The 19610-nt window shown below is 36.0% G+C and overlaps 1 protein-coding gene across 3 annotated transcripts in view; it reads left to right on the top strand.

Annotated features, from left to right (window-relative positions):
• ANKIB1 (ankyrin repeat and IBR domain containing 1) overlaps window positions 1-18083 on the top strand; it is a 145791-nt gene extending 127708 nt beyond the window's left edge. For 2 of the 3 annotated variants that reach the window (XM_045497041.1, XM_045497042.1), the window contains exons 12-20: window positions 2574-2708; window positions 3629-3715; window positions 3802-3868; window positions 6246-6391; window positions 7407-7585; window positions 8397-8448; window positions 12527-12641; window positions 14465-14598; window positions 14939-18083. In XM_045497041.1, coding sequence (XP_045352997.1) covers window positions 2574-2708; window positions 3629-3715; window positions 3802-3868; window positions 6246-6391; window positions 7407-7585; window positions 8397-8448; window positions 12527-12641; window positions 14465-14598; window positions 14939-15679 — 1656 coding nt within the window. In that variant the 3' untranslated portion in view covers window positions 15680-18083. The remainder of the gene's footprint in view (window positions 1-2573; window positions 2709-3628; window positions 3716-3801; window positions 3869-6245; window positions 6392-7406; window positions 7586-8396; window positions 8449-12526; window positions 12642-14464; window positions 14599-14938) is intronic. The other variant, XM_045497043.1, reaches the window with a different exon arrangement.
• The last annotated feature ends 1527 nt before the right edge of the window (window positions 18084-19610 follow it).

Raw genomic sequence — 19610 nt, forward strand, 5'->3', positions numbered from 1 at the left:
TAAGCGTCTGACCTCGGCTCGGGTCATGATCTCACGGTGGGTGAGTTCCAGCCCCATGTCAGGCTCTGTGCTGACAGCTCAGAGCCTGGAGCCTGCTTCAATTCTGTGTCTCCCTCTCTCTGCCCCTCCCCCACTCGTACTTTGTTTCTCTCTCTCAAAAATAAACAAACATTAAAAAATAAAATGATGGGGGCGCCTGGGTGGCGCAGTCGGTTAAGCGTCCGACTTCAGCCAGGTCACGATCTCGCGGTCCGTGGGTTCGAGCCCCGCGTCGGGCTCTGGGCTGATGGCTCGGAGCCTGGAGGCTGTTTCCGATTCTGTGTCTCCCTCTCTCTCTGCCCCTCCCCCGTTCATGCTCTGTCTCTCTCTGTCCCAAAAATAAATAAACGTTGAAAAAAAAAAAAATTAAAAAAAATAAAATAAAATAAAATAAAATGATGGGCACCTGGGTGGCTCAGTCGGTTGTGCCTCCAACTTCGGCTCAGGTCATGGTTTACGGGTTTGAGACCCACCTCGGGCTCTGTACTGACAGCTTGGAGCCTGGAGCCTGCTTCTGATTCTGTGTCTCCCTCTCTCTCTGCCCCTCCCCTCAAGCTCTGTCTTTCTCTCCTTCAAAAATAAATAAACATCCAAAAAAAAATTTTTTTAAGCTATTGCTTTTTAAGAGCAATTGCTATACCTTGCCTTATTAGTAGATCCAAAGAGAAAAACCATATATATGTTCTATAGGTGCCAAAAGGGCATTTGACAAAAAAATCAACAACCATTCTTTATTAAGACACTCAGAGAAATAGGTATAGATGGACTCTTCCTTAGTGTGATAAAAATAAATCTACTTCAGTCCAAAAGTTAGCATGATATTTAATGGGAAATACTAGAGGTACTCTCACTAAAATCAAGAACAAGATAAGGAGCTGTTCAAATAGTATTAACTTGGACTGGTGATACCAGTCAACATATTTAGACAATAGGAAGAAATCAGAGATGTAAAAATTAGAAATGAAGTGATAAAAAAATTTTTTTTGCAGATTGCAGAAAACGCACAAGAATCAATTTAAAAACTACTAACAAAATTCAGTAAATTAGAGTAGAAAATTAATATGCAGAAAGCAATAACCTTCATGTGTACCAAAAACATCCAAATAGAATATAAACTAAAAAGGAAAACCTCATTTATCTAGAAAGAAACTTAAGAAATACACAAAACTTATATGAAGAAAACCTTAAGACCCCCTTTTGTGTAGGACACAAAAGATGATAATTGGAAAGGTTGGATAGAAAAATTCCAAACAAAAATACCAGCAGGTTTTGTTTCTGTATCTAGATAAGCTAATTCAAAAGTTCACATGGAGAAACAAAGCAAGAACAGCTAGGAGAACTCTGAAAAATAACATTAAGGAGGAACTAGCCTTGTCAGATACTAAGCCTGTTGTAAAAGCTCAATAATTAAAACATCATGGTGGTGGGACATGAATCTAGAGATTAATCTAGAAACGTAATAGAAAGCCCAGAAAATAGACACAGATATGTGGGAATTTAGTATATATTACATAAAGGAGGATCTCCAATCAGTGGAGAAACATGAACTGTTCAGTAAATAGAATTGAAATAACTGGGTAGCTGTGTGGAAAAGAAAGTTGAATCCATACTGTATACAGTATACCCAGATAAATTCTGAACAGCACCAATATTTAACTGTTTAAAAAAAAAAAAAAGTGCCTGAAGAAAACAGACTTAAAATGAGAAGATCTTTCTGACCCCCAATCTGTAAGCATTTAAAAAGGATGTATTTTCATACTGGGATTCTCATATTTTTGGCATTATCTGCTAATTTTGGTAATTAAGAAAGTGAAATTTTCTTAAAAATGAGAAACAGGTTTTATATCAGTCCTCCTACTTAGAAACCTTTCAAACTTGTTTCTGGTTTCAAAACCAATTTGTCAAAGTCATCAGAACAACTTCTGATGAAGACTGGTGAAGCTTCAGAGACCAAAGTAAGACTACCATGCACTGGAAAAATCAAATATTAAATATTGTATCTGTCTTTATCACTGGGAAAGAATATCCTATTGATATATTTTTTTAGTTTTTTAAAATCTTTATTTTTGAGAGAGAGAGAGCACGCACAAGCAGGGGAGGGTCAGAGAGAGAGGGAGACACAGAATCTGAAGCAGGTTCCAGGCTCTGATCTGTCAGCACAGAACCCGACGTGGGGCTCGAACTCATGAAAGCGAGTTCATGACCTGAGCCAAAGTCAGACACTTAACCTACTGACCCACCCAGGCACCCCTCCTATTGTTATTTTTAAAGATTCCTTGATACTACTTCATAATATTATGATTTACTTTTTCATTTATCCTCATCAGCAGTAATTTTGAACTACCCCCACATCTTTCATAGTGCAGATGAGGTTCCCAGAGGACACATTGAAAAAGATGGCATGTCTTTATGAAGATTTATTCCTGGTCACAGAGGCAGAATTGTTTAATCTCTACAAAGTGGTTGACTAGAAATCAGAAAACAATTTGCATCTTAACACAGGGTGATGTTTGCATATATGTTTTCTTTTGAAGTGCAAGTATGACTTTTGCTGGATTTGCCTAGAAGAATGGAAAAAACATAGTTCTTCCACAGGAGGTTATTACAGATGTACTCGCTATGAAGTCATTCAACATGTGGAGGAGCAATCCAAGGAAATGACTGTGGAGGTAAACAACTGTTTAAATTAAGGCCTCTGGCTAAGCCACTTAATACCATTGCAAGTATTTTGCATTTCTTCTTTTCCTATCTTTGTTATAATGAGGCCTTTATAGTAGCCTTTAATTTAAACACAATAGGTCTATCAACTTGAGAGCTTTTTTTTTTAATATTCCTTTTTTTTTTATATTGGTAGAGATAAGTCTCAGATATCCCTGTCTCTGTAATGACTTAACAGTTTTAGCATAATGTCAACAATACAGTATTATGTTATAGCATATAATAAATCTCTTTGCTTGGCTGCCATAACAAAATACCATAAAGTGAGTGGCTGAAATAACAGAAAGGTATTTCTCACAGTTCTGGAGCCTAGATCAAGTTCCTGCCAATTCGATTTCTGGTAGTTGACTCTCTTCCTGGCTTGTAGAGAACTGGCTCTCTTTCTGCTATGTCCTCACGTGGTATGGAGAGAGAGAAACCTCTGGTGTCTCTTTCTTTTCTTATTAGAGCACTAATTCTACTGTATTAAAGCCCCACCCTAATGATCACCTCATACATAGGCCCTGTCTTCAAATCCAGTCAGTCACATTGGGGGTTAAGGCTTCAACATGAATTTTGGGGGGAGACAATTCAGCCCATAGCAACAAACAACGTAGTAAAACATCGAAGATCTGATAAATGAAGGTCTCGAGAGGCATCTTTGCCTTACATTCTGGGATCATAGATTCAATGGTTTATCACAGAGAATACAAATGCAAGACTTTGTTCTGGTAGCCTTAAAAATGTACTGTTTTTTTTTTCTCTCAATAAAATAATCAAATCGGTATGCACAATTACCTATTACTAATAAAAATTTTAAGTGACAAAAGTCCCCAATCTTAATAGCTAGTATTTTATTTATAAAAGTCATTTATGGACTTTTGTTTCCTAGGCTGAGAAAAAACACAAACGATTTCAGGAACTTGACAGATTTATGCACTATTATACAAGATTTAAAAACCATGAGCATAGCTATCAGGTATGTCCCAAATCATTTCAAATGCTCTGAATTATACTGTTGTAAATAAATAAAATTATATAAATTATGTATTTCTATTCCTTTAGTTAGAACAACGCCTTCTTAAAACAGCCAAAGAAAAGATGGAGCAATTGAGTAGAGCTCTCAAAGAAAGTAAGTTATAAGTGGTATGTGTGATAATTAATATAAAATAGCCTTTTCCATGCTTAAGTCACTTAATTGGTAGGAGGTTAAGGCCCTTCAAGGAAAACATGATCTCCATTAGCTCATTCTGGTAGTGCTTAGAGTTCTCTGAAGCTGAGAGTGCATCTCAGCAGCTGAGTCCCCTGTAATTAGATTTTCTACCCAGACTACCTCATATGCTCCTCTTAATGTAGCCTGTGCTATTAGCAGATAAACATACATCATAGTTTTGCTTCTTCTGCGCCACTGCTAATGTTCTACAATATCAGAAACAGTGGATGGGCCCTAAAAGGGCCTAAAAAGCATCCTTGATATAGTCAAAAGAGCAAGATTCACATGCCCCCCCCCCCCAACTGTAGTGTGACTGAAGTCCCAAAGTTTCTTGAGAAAATTCAGCAGAGTGCCTAATGGGATGGAAGTCAAGTACAATTTTGGGAGAAATCATCTCACTGATAAATAATGCACATCGGAGTCTAAAAGCAAAGACATGATAGGGCTGACTTACAGATCCTAAGATGGAAATCCAAAAAAATTCCTAAATTGGATTAAGAATTGTTTGCATCATTAAAATATAATATCTCACAATAACCACACAGAGCATAGGTTCTACCATATTTGTTTTAAAAAGTCACATTTTTAAAATAATCATAACATATATAAAAGGTTTTCAGCCTAAAAATGCAATTGTAATTGTATTTGCTCTAGTTTATAAAAAGCCCCTTTTCATGAGGGTAATTCCCTAATTAAGATAGTAAGCATAAATTAAATAAATTAGAGTAGGAGAAAAAGTATCAATAGCAGCTTTGTCTCCTTGTTAATTACTAGTTTTTAGACTTTGGTAATGATGTAACTATATTGCCATTATCAAACTCTTGAGGTACTGTCCACAGTGAAAATTGAAAGGACAAAACCCTCACACATTCTACATTTCTTCAAACAAGGATTTTTGTCTCTTTCAGGCTGTCCCTAATACTTACAACAATGCCTGACACATAGCAAACATTTAGTAAATATCTGTAGGTGTGAATTACTGCTTATATTGAACCTTCCGGTGGTTCTAGACAACATAATAAGATACATTAAATGATGTAAGAATTGGAAAGGTTTAAGAAACAAACCTTCACATACTTCTCACACATGTCATAGTGAGGGATGGTGTTTGTTTTCTTTTGTTTTTCCTTTTTTACATCTTAGTTCAGATCCCTCTTATAGGGTAGGTATTTTGGAATAGTCTGTATATATCAGTGTGTGTACGTACACATGTAATTTCTTTCCACGGGCATGCAGAATAATCTTATTTTCAAAAGTACTTATGAATCTAGATTCTACTGCTCAGTTTCCCTTTATTTGCAGTTAAAGGAGAAAGCTAGAATGTTATAATGATACTTGGAAAAGGAATAGTCTCAGTATTAAGGCAGTTTCATCTCCTGTTTTCCTCAGTCTTCCTCCCTTTCTTTCTCTCCTTGATATATTTTATTTACTAGCATTAGTTTTCTAGTTGTCCCTCCATAATATCTTTTTCTTACAATGTTTTTTTTTGCAGAAGCATAATCATAATTAGGCTATTTTTTTTTTTTTTTCCTAGCAAACAACTTACCAGGGCATTTAATTCCTTTTTTTTTTTTTTTTAGTTTATTTGTATTAGTAATCTGTACACCTAATGTGGGGCTCAAACTCATGACCCCAAGATCAAGTCTTATGCTGTTCGGATTGAGCCAGCCAGACACCACCCGCCTTTGTTTTTAACTCTTTTTTAATTTTTTAATGTTTTATTTCTGAGAGAGACAGAGACAGAGACAGACAGAGTATGAGCGGGAAAGGGGCAAAGAGAGAGGGAGACACAGAACCCAAAACAGGTTCCAGGCTCTGAGTTGTCTGCACAGAGCCCAACACAGGGCTCAAACTCGTGAACTGTGAGATCATGACTTGAACAGAAGTCGGACGCTGAACTGACTGAACCACCCAGGTGCCCCTATCTCTTAATCAGCAAAGTTTCAGTAAAGATAACCTGAAAAACATAGTGAAGAGGAGTTGACCTAAAGCTAGATTTGTTTAACCAACAGGGTAAGAACAGAATCCAGACTTGGTGTACACATTCCTTCATGATTGCCATTAGTGCTCCTAGGTAGCTGCAGTGTGTGCTTCATTTATAAATGTGTACAAGCCACACATGAATGTTTTGTGTAGGTTTTTAGTCGTCCAAATTATTACTATCATACAGCTACTTCAGTTTCTTCCCAGAGATCCTTTGTTGTGAGTGTTTTTTTAAGAAAACTCAGTCATTTAATAGTATAACAGCATATTTGCAAAACAGTTTTTTTTTCACTGTGCCTGATTTACTTTATAGCTGAAGGAGGCTGTCCAGATACCACTTTCATTGAAGATGCAGTTCATGTGCTCTTAAAAACTCGACGCATTCTCAAGTGTTCTTATCCATATGGATTTTTCTTAGAACCTAAAAGCACAAAGAAAGAAATTTTTGAACTCATGCAAGTAAGATATCTTTTTAAAATTAAATTTAAATGCAGTTATTATAAAAAAACAGATTGTGTCCTTTTTCAACCACGTAACTAAGTTTTATCTTATTTGGGTGTGACCAGTAAACAATTTTGTTTTCATTTTTAGAATGGTTTTTAAATAAAGGAAAAGTTAACCAGTAATAAACTGAAATTTTTTTATATTTAAATTTGCCACTGTAAGATCTGAGTCAATTCTGAGCTATTGACTGAGCAAACATTTCCTACCACATTTATTTGTTTGTTTTACACTGGGTGATGTTGAAATATGGCCTAATTCTGATTATGTAATTAGAAATTTTATCTTCAAAGATGAAACCACATTACATACTAGATGGGAAAGTTGCTATTTACCAGTTTATATTATAAGTCCAATTGAAAAAGTTACAGCATTTAAAAACAAAAACACCTAAGCCAAGTGACATCACTGTGGCTAAAAAAAAGAATGTACAATTCTTTTTTTTAATCCACCAAACTTTCTTCTCTTGCTACAATTTTCATGTCACCCCTTTGAACTGCTCTCTACTAACGTATATCCTACATTTCTTTTAAAAGCTTAATATTAATTTTCTCCATGAAGCCTTTCAGACCTAACCCCAGATCACAGGGGTCTTGCCTTGCCTCAGATTCCTTCAGCATTTACATTTGGTCTACATCTACACTACGCAGTCATGTGTTTGCATGTGTAGTGCCTTGAAATTTACTCGGTTTTTTTCACACAGACAAATGATAAATTTCCTGTAGACAGCTGGTATACTATGTCTTTGTAATCCATACCATTCTACATTGTTATAAATGTCTATCAAATGAGTACTATTTTTGTGAAATTTGTAAAAAAAGAAGTATGTGTCAAATAGGAAGTTATTTTATAATTTGGATTAATTTCTGACTTCAAAAGAGTTAGATTTAACTGAGAAACCAGATAGACTATGGATTTGCAATTGACTAACGTACTCAGCCTATAATCCTTCTTTTTTCTCTCTTAACCTTAGACAGACCTAGAAATGGTCACTGAAGACCTTGCCCAAAAAGTCAATAGGCCTTACCTTCGTACACCCCGCCACAAGATCATCAAGGCAGCATGCCTTGTACAGCAGAAGAGACAAGAATTCCTGGCATCTGTGGCTCGGGGAGTTGCTCCTGCAGACTCACCAGAAGCTCCAAGGCGCAGGTAAAAAAGATGCACACTGTGGAAATTATCCTAGCCCCAGCCACAAATGCCACCAGGTTTATTTTTTATCTAACTAGGGTTTATATTCTTGGAAGTTACTTATACTTAAATATGGATAGCTGATAAAAGCATGTTAACTTCTTTTTGGTGATTTTCACCCACAGAACTATTTCTGTTTTTTTTCATTTTTTGTCATTGTGTAGTTTCTTGGAATAAATTAGGTTAATTTCACACTTCATTGAACTCATAATTCAGAGTATTCTAATGCATCACTTCAAATATGTAATGTATGTAGTGATATGATAGTCATAAACACCTTACAGTGTCAAAGTTGAAAGCCTTGCCAACTTGTTATATTTATATTTTTATGTAAGAGCTTATAAAGAAATTAGAAATCTCATATTAATAATTTAAGTGATTCATATTCATCCAATAAAGAACAGCTGAGTTTTGGTTGTTTCAGATACTTACACTGTTTCTGCCACTATAAAGCATGTTTTCTTATTCATAACAATTATACTCATTAGAAATTCCTTTGACCCTATTTTTACATAAACACATAAAAATAGAAGCAATCATAAAATACTGTTATAACATGATGATTTTTATTTTTATACTATTTTACACAAACAATTAGAATTTGAAAGAAATAATTGAAAGATCATTTTAATTATATTCAGTAGTTGGTGTACTTTGGTTAAGCAAGTTGCAAGCAGAGGAATTAAAAATAATGTTCAATGGGCAAGGGTCTGATTGTTCATACTTTGTAGTGCTGATAATAAATCAAATGGTATGTCCAATTTCTTTGTAGCTTTGCTGGTGGAACATGGGATTGGGAATATTTAGGATTTGCATCACCTGAGGTAATTGTTTTGCGGGGGTTTTGTTTCGTTTTTTAATTATATTTTTCCTTAGTGATATCTTGCTTGCATTTCCACCCTTATCTATTCTAAATCCTACTGAGATCGTTGGCAATGTTTTCTCTTTCTTATATAATAAAAATGCCTCAGCAGAGCCTGCATTTAGCCATTTGTGGTATTGGATTATCATCACATTGTTAAATGCATCCCCCTTTTTATTATTTGTAATTACTGAACAGGCACAATTAAGGCTATCATATAGCATATATTTTGGAGTGTATTTTCAAATTGGTTAATGAGTATAAATTTTATTTATTAGAAATGCATTTTTTGTCATAATCTTGTTTCAGTCTGAATCTATGAAAAACCTGCACAGTCTATTTTTTTAAGTTACTGCAACAACCTGATTGAATTGATTTATAAATCAGTTTCTAAGGTGGAAACTTGACATTAATAATGTTTATGCAGAAAAAATGCTTTGCTTAGTTGCTTTCTGCTCTTTAAGATTTTCACCCTCTTCTTGGTTTTTTTTGTCTTGTTTTTTTTTTTTTTGTTTGTTTTTGTTTTTTTTAGTTGTTATTGATAGATTTTAAGATACAAATAGTCTAGGGGGTGCCTGACTGGCTCAGTCACCAAGAACTTTATTAGTTCTTGGTCTCGGGGTCATGCGTTCAAGCCCTGCGTTGAGTGTAGATATTGCCTAAAAATAAAATCTTTAAAAGTAAATAAATAAAATGCAGTGTAAAATACTAACACTACAAGTAGTAATTCCCACAAATAAGATAGAGTGAAAATCTTAATCACATTGCTATTTTCTGAGATTTAAATTGCCACTGTTCCTGAGTCTGATTTTAAATGGTTTTAGCAGTTATCTCTACTTCTGTCTCTCCTTCCTTATTCTCTAAAACAGTATACTATCTGGTGTTTGTGCTACAATAACCTTTTAACTTAGTTCTTAGAAGGGAGCAGGACAAACAGTGAAACTTTATAATTTATAGCCCATTTGTTGTCTTCAACTGAAGGAGAATGAAATTATCGAGAAATGACTGTGGATTATTTAAAACAGATACTTTGTCTTTTTAGCTACTGAGGATACTTGCAATCACCTTGTGGCCTGTTGTATTGGTAGATATATCTAAGAAAATACTGACTTGAGAAAACAATTTGTGCTTTGAGCTCTGATATGGAAAATTTTTAATTCACTTAAATTGCATAAAGACTTTAATATATTACTGAAACTGTTATAAAATAAATTATGAACCTTTTTCTATGCTATGCTTATTATTCTATTATAACTTTGAGGATGTTATGGAAAATTTCTACCTAAAAGCATGAAAAACAAGCTTCAGTTATGAAAAAAAAAGTACTAAAGATTTCAGTATTTCAAGGTAGAAAACAATTTAGCTTTATTTGAGCAAAAATAAAACCTTTACCAGTGTACTCATAGTCATGTACACATCTCTTGTAGCTTCTAGCTCTGACAGTAACTTTAGGAATCCTAAATATTTGTCCTTGAATATTGAGGACCTACTAATGTGACTGACACAGATTCATTTTGTAAAAAACAGGAAAGCTTGCTACCTCACATGTGAATATTTATGAATAAAATTATCGAGCTCTTGTTCTCCAGAGATTGAGAATTATGAAAGTATAAGTAACATTTCCTTCTTAAATTTATTTTTATGTGTTCATAAGTTTTATAAGAATTTTTAACTACTTTTATTTTTCTTTAAAGTCTTTGACACATTGAAACACCAAGCTTTTATGTAAACCTTATTGCAAGTCTAAAGAATTACTCTACAGTATGAAACTCTAAAATTCTGACTATCAAGTAACTGCCAAAATAATATCTTTAAAAATTAGCTCTTTGCCTTCATATATACTTTGGAAAAAAAAAAAATTAGTGTTACCAAACTTCAATAGACTTTTAGGTTGAATTTATATTTTTTCAGTCAAGTTAATTCCATCTTTCTCCTTTTTTAATTAAATTGAGTCAGTGACAATCATAAGTATTTTGTACCACTTTAAAGGCAGTGGAGCCCAGAGGAAAGAGCATAAGTGTTAAAGTCTGAGGGACACCTGAATTCAAGGTCTAGCTCTGGAACTTATTACACTTTAGGCTCCCCATTCTTCCTTAATTTCTCATCTGTAAAATCTGGATGACAGCATCTACCCCATAGAAGTTCTAGAAGGATTAAAGCATCTCTTTAAGTCACTGATAAATGTGGTGCTCAATAAATTAGTGCTCAACAAAAAGCTCCTAGCAGCTTTTTCTCCTATAAATCTTAAAATTTCTCAGTCTTGTCTGTAACCTTAACACTCTTCAACCTTTTGGAGTACCACAACTAAACCTTTTTCATATGCTTACATAAAAATCTAGGAATTCTTAGAAATTTTCAGATAGGTTTAATTTTATGAGATCAATTTTTTTAAGCCTATTGCATCATGAGAGAATGCTATTGGGTTTACCATCAGAGTAATTATAACAAGTTTCTTTTATGGTTGTTCTTAAAAAAATTTTTTTCATGTTTTATTTATTTTTGAGAGAGAGGGACACACAGAATCTGAAGCAGGCTCCGGGCTCTGAGCTGACAGCACAGAGCCTGACACAGGGCTCCAACCCACAAACTGTGAGATCATGACCTGAGCCGAAGTCGATGCTTAACCAACTGAGCCACCCAGGCACCCCTCTTTTATGGTTGTTTTTAACCCAAATTTTAGTTTTCTTAAATTGGAAATATGTGTATTATGTGGTTAGTAATAGTTTACTATTACTAACTAATAGTAATAGTAACCAAACTAATAGTTTACTATTAATTCAGAATAACTTTTTGTACTGTATTCAAGTGTACAAAGGAAGCAAATTGTCCTTAAATATAAACCTTGAACTGAAATAAAATTTTCATGCCATCTTTGGCTAAGAAATGCAGTGTTCCTCAGTGGTCTAGTGAACCATGATGACACATAATAGTTATCCAGTTTGGGATCATGGGCCTCCAGCAAAGGAAGAACTCATACCACAGCTCAGCAGTAAATTTTAAAGAACCTAAATAATCCCTCTGAGAACCTGTAGGCTCTTTCTTGGTTTCTAACCTGGTAGGATGCCTCCCATTTCATATTGGAGTCCAACTGCTTGTTTACATAAATGGAGTTTAAATAAATTTAACCAGAGTAGTGTGATGTGAAAGTATTATTTATGATGTAAAAACTTGTCTTTGTTTTTATTCTAGTACTTTCACAACATAAACATATTGAATATCCTAGGGTAACCAGGATGATCATAAACCTGAGTATATTTGTGTTTATCACTGAAAGATTCTATAATGATTCTCAAAATAAGCTTATCTGTGCTAGTGTCATGCACACTGACTGGCCTCTCTTTTAATCTCTTCCGTCACTAAAACCTGGAAAAGTATGTGTATACCCAGGTAGTAGCAGGTGGTCCCGGGTTCTGCCTCCACCCATACCTTCATCCTTCCCATATGCCCTTTGCCTGTGTTGTAGATAGCCCCACATATTAACTAATATAGGAAGGAAGCCAAGTGACATCTTATTTTAAAGCTAATTTCACATTTTTCTTTTAATCATTTAACTTGTGAGTATGATATGTTGTAGTCCCAAGGAATACAAAATCTCATAGTCTGATAAGCAATTGGTAGTGTACACTCTTTTTTTCCCCTTTCTGTTGCATATATCACAGTCACTTTTTAAAAACCAGACCTCCAAGAGCCTAGCTTATATTAATAAAAGCCTAACTTATATTAGCAAAATCGTTATGGTGTTAAACATTATGTAACAAGACCCAGGCATATGAAAAAGGCTCAGTTCTGCCCTGGCATTGGAGCTTGCAAGTATTCCCAATTTATCCAGGCAGTTGTAATGACTATTTAAAATTTTTCTTTTTCCATTTTACCTTTTCTGTTTCCTTGGCATGGCAAAACCTGAAGTTTCTTTCGTTAATGCCAAGTGACTTTATATGTATATAAAATCACACATTTTTTTTTCCTGGAAAAAAAGTGTTTTATTTGCATTAAAAAAAATTGCATGCTCTTCTGTATTTTATAACCTTTGGTTTATGCAGGAATATGCTGAATTTCAGTATCGGAGGAGGCACAGACAACAACGCCGTCGAGGAGATGTGCACAGTCTGCTCAGTAACCCTCCAGACCCTGATGAGCCGAGTGAAAGCACTTTAGGTAAGCTCTTAATTTGGCTCGGTTTTAGTCTTTTTAGTTCTCTTGAATTTATTCTTAAAACTGGCAAATTTAAATGTTTGTGAAATAGTTTGTAGTGTAGATATATAATCAATATGCAGATGCTTTGAATGTCACAGAATACATAAAACCAGAGAGGTTAAGAACATGAGCGGTGGAGTGGCATCTGGGTGGCTCAGTTGGTTAAGCATCTGACTTTGGCTCAGATCATGATCTTACAACTCGTGGGTTTGCGCACCGCTTTGGGCTCTGTGCTGACAGCTCAGAGCCTGGAGCCTGTTTCAGATTCTGTGTCTCCCTCTCTCTTTGCCCCTCTCCCACTTGCACTTGCTCGCTCACTGTCTCTTTCAAAAATAAATAAACATTAAAAAAAAAAAAAAAAAAGAACATGGGCTGTGGAGTCAGCTGGAACCTGCATTCATGACCCCATCTCTATGTATCAGTGTAAGACTTCAGTCAAGTTGACTTAACTTCTCTAAGATTTAGTCTCCTCATTTTAAGAAGCAATAAAAACAGTGCCACATTGTGGGCTCATTGTGAGCATTAAATGAGATAATGTGTATAAAACCCTTAATTAAGCACTAGTAACACCTAGAGAGCACTCAATAAATTGTAGCTGTTGATCACTGTTACTGTGTTCATGGAATATTTTCCTCCTAGCTTCACTTCTCCCGTTAACATTCTTTAAAAGAAAATTTCTGAAATCATTTAAAATTTATTTTTTAATGTTTGAGAGAGAGAAGGAGTATGTGAGCAGGGGAGGGGCAGGGAGAGAGAGGGAGACACAGAATCCGAGGCAGGCTCCAGGCTCTGAGCTGTCAGCACAGAGCCCTATGCAGGGCTTGAACTCAAACTGTGAGATCATGACCTGAACCAAAGTCAGACACTTAACCGACTGAGCCACCCAGGCGCCTCTAGAAATCAATTATTTTGATTATCAACTTTTAAATGTTAAATTCTTAATGGAAAATCTTCAAATTCTTATGTCAGCAGATCATATTTAATAAATCAGGATCAATGAACCTAAAGATTTGTTCTTCAGGCTATTGTAATTCCAAAATTCTTTAGTTTTAAGAACTTTGAAAACTAAAATACCTTTGTTATTGCTTAAGAAAAAAAGAGTGGTGGTAGCACTTGCATTTATGAATAGAACCATATGTAATGCAAACAAAAACGTAAAGAGCAATCGTGTTTGAAGTGGTAATATTAGATATATTTTGATGAGACATATAGGGAGGAGAATCTCTGAAAGATTAAGTGAACATGTGAACACAGGTTTTCACCAGCACTGAAAGAGAAATTATTGACTAAAATAAAAAGATGTGTCGGGGTGCCAGGATGGCTCAGTCCACTGAGCATCTGACTTTTTTTTTTTTTAAAGCTTATTTATATATTTTGAGATTGACAGCACATGGGCATGCACCTGGTAGGGGCAGAGAGGGGAAGACACAGAATCTGAAGCAGGCTGCACCCTGTCAGCACAGAGCCCACCACCGTGGGGCTCAAACCCACAAATTGTGAGATCGTGATCTGAGCAGAGATCAAGAGTTGGACATTGAATCTACTGAGCCACCCAGGCGCCCCAAGCTTCCGACTCTTGATTTTGGCTCATGATCCCATGGTTGTGGGATTGAGCCCTGCATTGGGCTCTGCGCTGAGTGTGGAGTCTGCTTAAGATTCTCCCTCTCTGTCCCTCTGCCCCTCTCCCCTGCTTGCTAACATAAAAATTAAAAAAATAAGTGCAAAAAACATGTGTGAAATCTTGTATGACTGAATTGTCTCTGGTTCCACTTGCTTTGAAACAGACATCCCAGATGGTGGCAGTGGCCGCAGGCCGGGTGCCTCTGTGGTAAGTTCCGCATCAATGAGCGTGCTGCACAGCTCTTCCCTGCGTGACTACACCCCTGCCAGTCGCTCTGAAAACCAGGACTCTCTTCAGGTAGCCTTTGTGGGCAGCCTCACTGTTCCTGTTTTTGCTCTTTCTCTGTTTAGCCTGACTTCCTATTTTTACTTTATTGCTCTTTTTCTTCCTTTCATTAAAAATCTTTGTTTCAGAGATGTACTACAGGAAAAGATTCCTAAATGTCAGTTATCTTAAGGAATTTTTTTTCTCTTTATCATGGACAAGGAAAAAATTAAGATTTGAGTAGATAAAGCAATAATTCTGTATAAATAGAGGTAGTATTATTTATCTGGTGAAGGAATAGTTGGTAAACTTCATTAGGTTAAATAATTTTTCCTTTTAAATTTTAAAGTGATTTAACTTTCTGTTGCCTCAGGCTCTGAGTTCCCTGGATGAAGATGATCCCAATATACTTCTTGCAATACAATTGTCATTGCAAGAATCCGGGCTGGCCATTGATGAGGAAAATAGAGACTTCCTCAATAATGAAGCATCCTTAGGAGCGATAGGCACCTCTTTACCTTCCAGACTAGACTCGGTCCCCAGGAACACAGATAGCCCTCGGGCTGCACTGAGCAGCTCTGAGCTGTTGGAACTTGGTGACAGCCTCATGAGATTAGGAGCAGAGAGTGACCCATTTTCAACTGACACTCTAAGTTCACACCCTCTCAGTGAGGCGAGAAGTGAATTCTATCCCTCATCCAGTGACCCTGACTCAGCTGGCCAGGATGCCAACATCAATGACAATCTTCTTGGCAACATCATGGCTTGGTTTCATGACATGAATCCTCAGAGTATCGCCCTGATTCCTCCAGCAGTTACAGAAATCAGTGCAGATCCCCAGCTCCCCTGTGTCAAAGATGAATCAGAAGGTAAGAGGGATGTGGAGCTGGTGCCACCAGAAGATTCAGTGTTTGAAGATGCCGTGGTCAGTGAAGGTAGAGGAACCCAAATAGAAGAAGAAAATCCTTTGGAAGAAAATACTCTGGCTGGGGAAGCAGCATCTCAAGCTGGCATTAGTAGTAATGAGGCAGCCAACAATGGGGATGGTTCAGATGCTTCAAGCCAAACACCTCAGGCCTCAAGTGACTGGCTTGAACAAGTACATTTAGTGTGAACTGCACACCTCTGGGCTCTAAACGAATCACAGGTACAGATGGTATTCTAGTGGAGTATGCTTTGTAGAGACTTGATCCACTTAATTCCAACTCAATTATAAACCACTGACATTAGTATTGAATACGAAGGAGTTCCCTTGAATGGTAGCTTCATTTCTGATTTTTACCTCAGAGGGAATTTCTTTTGTATTTAATTGGATAGCTTTTCCCCTTTGTGCTGACAAAAAAGAAGAGTAAGAGAAACACAAATGGAATAAATAGGCTAGATTCCACATTGTGAGAAAATGCAGTCCTCTGTTTAGCCTAAAGTCAGCGATACTTAAATTGAATGTTTAAATTAAAGGCTTACTCCTAATCCTTGGGTGGTTTTTTCCTGTTTTAAAGAAAAAAGTTTTCTTCATTTTAGAAGTTATTTTGGACAGATCTGATAACATGTTGTTCCTCAATCTCTTTGTGCTCTTCTATAACTTTATTCCTTTTTGTCTGAGCGGTGTGAATTGAGGTATCCAAGGCATCTCTTTAGTGCTACGTCTACCACAGTGTAGTTTTAATATTCACATGAATCAAAGATTTCTTTTCATGTCTATTTCCAGTCCACTTGTGCCAAACTGACTCGTGCACTAACAAGGTGTTTAGGTGTGCAGTGTCCTAGAGGGCTCCAGAGTAGTCTCAGCCTTCTCGGGAGTTGAAGGTGCCACTTGGTACCAGAATATAATGGGCTTTTGTTGCCATGGAGACTGCATTTAAATAAATGTAGCCTGTAGCTTAAGTTAACTAAACCTAATGCTGCTGTTAAAAACAGTTTATTTTAATATTAAAATACAGTTGATTAGCAACAGCGGTGCTGTATTTTAAGAGACACTTTATTGGAAGTGCAATCATAGTTCTTTGTTTTCACACTTTTACAGTGCATTCTAATTACTAATGGGTGCAATTACTTTTAATGGTGTTTTATAAAATAGAAAAAAAGTGGAGTTTTCATGAGTTATAGTAAATCCCACAATTATTAAAAAATTTCAATAAAACATCCTGCGCAACATGTTACCGTGCCTTTGCCTAACTAAATGGATAGTTGCCAGTTAAATAAGTGAGTAATTGAAATTTCAGTGTCTCTTCTGAAGTAACTATGCTATGAATTGCAAAGACCTCCATAAAACCACCCATGGCCTTGCCTTTACAGTAAATATAACAACTAAATGTTCAATCGGTTTGTTTGCCTAAATAGCAAATGCTGACATGTGTTTGTTCTATTGCACAATACTCATTTGCTGTGTGATTACTGTTTAGTGTTGGAAAAAAATCAACTTCCTAGTTATCAGTGTCTTACTGTGAAGAAAATACTGGTCTTAGTTGTAATTAAGATACAGTGATACAGTGTGTAATTAAAACTAGAGTAAACTGTTGGAATGGCTGTTTTACTTACATATTATCAAAACTAGCGTAACATAAACAAAATAGATATGCAACACTCCATTTAATGTTTTGCCAGATTCTTACCAGAAATCTACAGATACCAAAATTTCAGTACTGAGTTTGTACAGGCAAGTCCTGGGCTGGGTAAAAGGTTACATTAGTATGGATATCCATGTGAGTTGTGATTACGGTTTTTATTTTTTTTTCCTCCAAAACCTGTTTCTGAAACTCTTGTACTTGGAATTCATATGGCTAGGACACTCTATTAGAGTACTTAATATTCCTCGGGTTCCCTTAGAATAAACTGTGTGTGAATCGCTCCTAGGCCATGGATATCAAAGGTCCACATTAGCTTTTATTTCCCCGGTCTTCAGAAACAGTGATATCAATCCCCAGTAAATTAGTTGGGGAAAATATTGACTTTGTCTACAGTGTATTACTGTATATTCAACTGAAACAGTCCATTAAAGGATTTTTTTACAAATTTATTTTGGATTAAAAATATCAACACCAATCAGTTTTTAGACCGAGTTGTAACTTTTCAATAGAAAGAGTCTTTGTATCACATTGAGGTGTCTTGCGAAGCTGCAATAAGGTGAGAAAGAGTGCTCTGTGTGAAGACAGTGTATGTGATGGGTTCTGGTTCCTTGCGCCTTGTGCAGTACCCTTTGTTTCTGTGCTATCTCCTGAGCATGAAAAATGATCATTATTCAATTTGTATTTCCTTGGTACATATTTTAAAAACAACACAGTCATTGACTTTACAGTTCAGAAATAAAGTTTGGCAAAGCCTATTTTGTAAACAAGTTAATTTTATAATGTAAAAAAAAAAATTACTCTAACCTTGACTTGTTATTTGCACTTTCATAGTCTATACTTGATACATTCCCACTTTATATACAGTAGGATTCTACAAACGTGTAGATGTTTGGCCAAATGAATGCTGTTAATATGTAAAATTCTTTGATTAAACATTTATTACTTAAACTACTTCACTTTTGTCTCATTACATTATAGACTTTGTTTTAACCAAGTCAGGAAGCTGATTTTCTTCAAATTAAATTCTCTCCAAAAAAATGGGATTAATTTGGTTCTTACATGTAACTAATTAGTGCATAATATTTTTTACACTAGCCCACTTACTATTTTATACCCCAAAGATAAACTCTGAAACACTGCATGACAATGTGTTAAAACATTGTGACTTCAGTGCTTTTATTTTCATCACTTTCAGGAGAAAAGTGTTAGGATTTTTCCTTGAAATCTCTAATAGAAACACACAGGAAAAGATAGAATTTTAAGGTGTTTTGTGAAACTGCTTAGGACAGGAAAAAGAGTTTATGCCAAATGAATAGAAACACCATCACTGTATTACTCTATCTCCTCTAAGTTACCAAAACAGCCCTTTGCATCTGAACTTCAGGCTTTGTGGGGTCTGCCAGGGATAACTACTTAGTCATGTATTTATGTTTTTCATCGTGTGACTCTGAAGCTTAATCACTAATGTCCATCTACTGAATGATTCTTCAGATGTTGTTTATTGCAGCCACCGATCTCATTTTTGTTCTCCTTTTAGTTCTCAAATGTTGTTGCTTATTACCTGTCATGAATTAAAAGCTGAGACTTAACTGAAGTTTGCTTTGTAATTTTAAAACAGTTACAGTTAGTATATCTCTGAAGAGTAAAATCTTGGAATCTAAATAACAAATTTTGGGAGTCTTTTTAAGGCTGAAAAACTCTGTAAGAAAAAAAATTGTCACATGCTCTACACTTGGGCTGAGTTATATTATGTCAGCCTTGGACCATCAGCATAATTATTGGGTCTTCTCCTTAGCAACGGTATATTACTGCCTTGTCAGTCATCACCCTCTCACCAGAATAGATTTCTTTCTAGAAAAATGTAAGTGGCCGTTTCCAGACTATTATGTGACTGTCCTTATTTTAGAAACTGGAAGTAGTCCTAATTCTTAAAGAGAGATGGACCAGAAAAGTTTTCTTTAGCTCTCTGTCCCACTTAGGACTGACAGGTGGCTGACATACTGAGTGGTGGGCACACTTTTAAAGGACTTATCCTTCTTCAGTTTTTGAAACTATACTTTGAAAACATTCTTGATTAGGCTACACATCATTTTGTAGCCAGCTATTGCCCAAGGGCCTAGCCTGCACAGGGCGTCCACTTACAGAGAGGATGAAAGAGAAATACACGAAAGAACAAACAAAACACAATATTGGAAAAGCTGTCAGACAAGACTGTCCAGTTCTGTTGCACCTCTTCTGCACCTACACGCTTTGCTGGGTGGGCCAAGACCACAGGGCTGACAACAGTTTTGCCTGGGTATTTCTCAGGATGTATGTAGTTAGTAACCTTGAGGACAGGGAGCAGGCCTGCTGTAAAAGTGGATTCCTCACCCTGTGTTTCTCAATTGCATGCTTGACATCTCTCCGGGCCCAGTGCATTGCCCGTGTGGATCTAGGGACAATGGGAACTGCAACAAACATGCTAATGTTCATTCTGCA

Source organism: Leopardus geoffroyi, chromosome A2, assembly GCF_018350155.1.
Source record: "Leopardus geoffroyi isolate Oge1 chromosome A2, O.geoffroyi_Oge1_pat1.0, whole genome shotgun sequence".
Lineage (NCBI taxonomy): Eukaryota > Metazoa > Chordata > Mammalia > Carnivora > Felidae > Leopardus > Leopardus geoffroyi.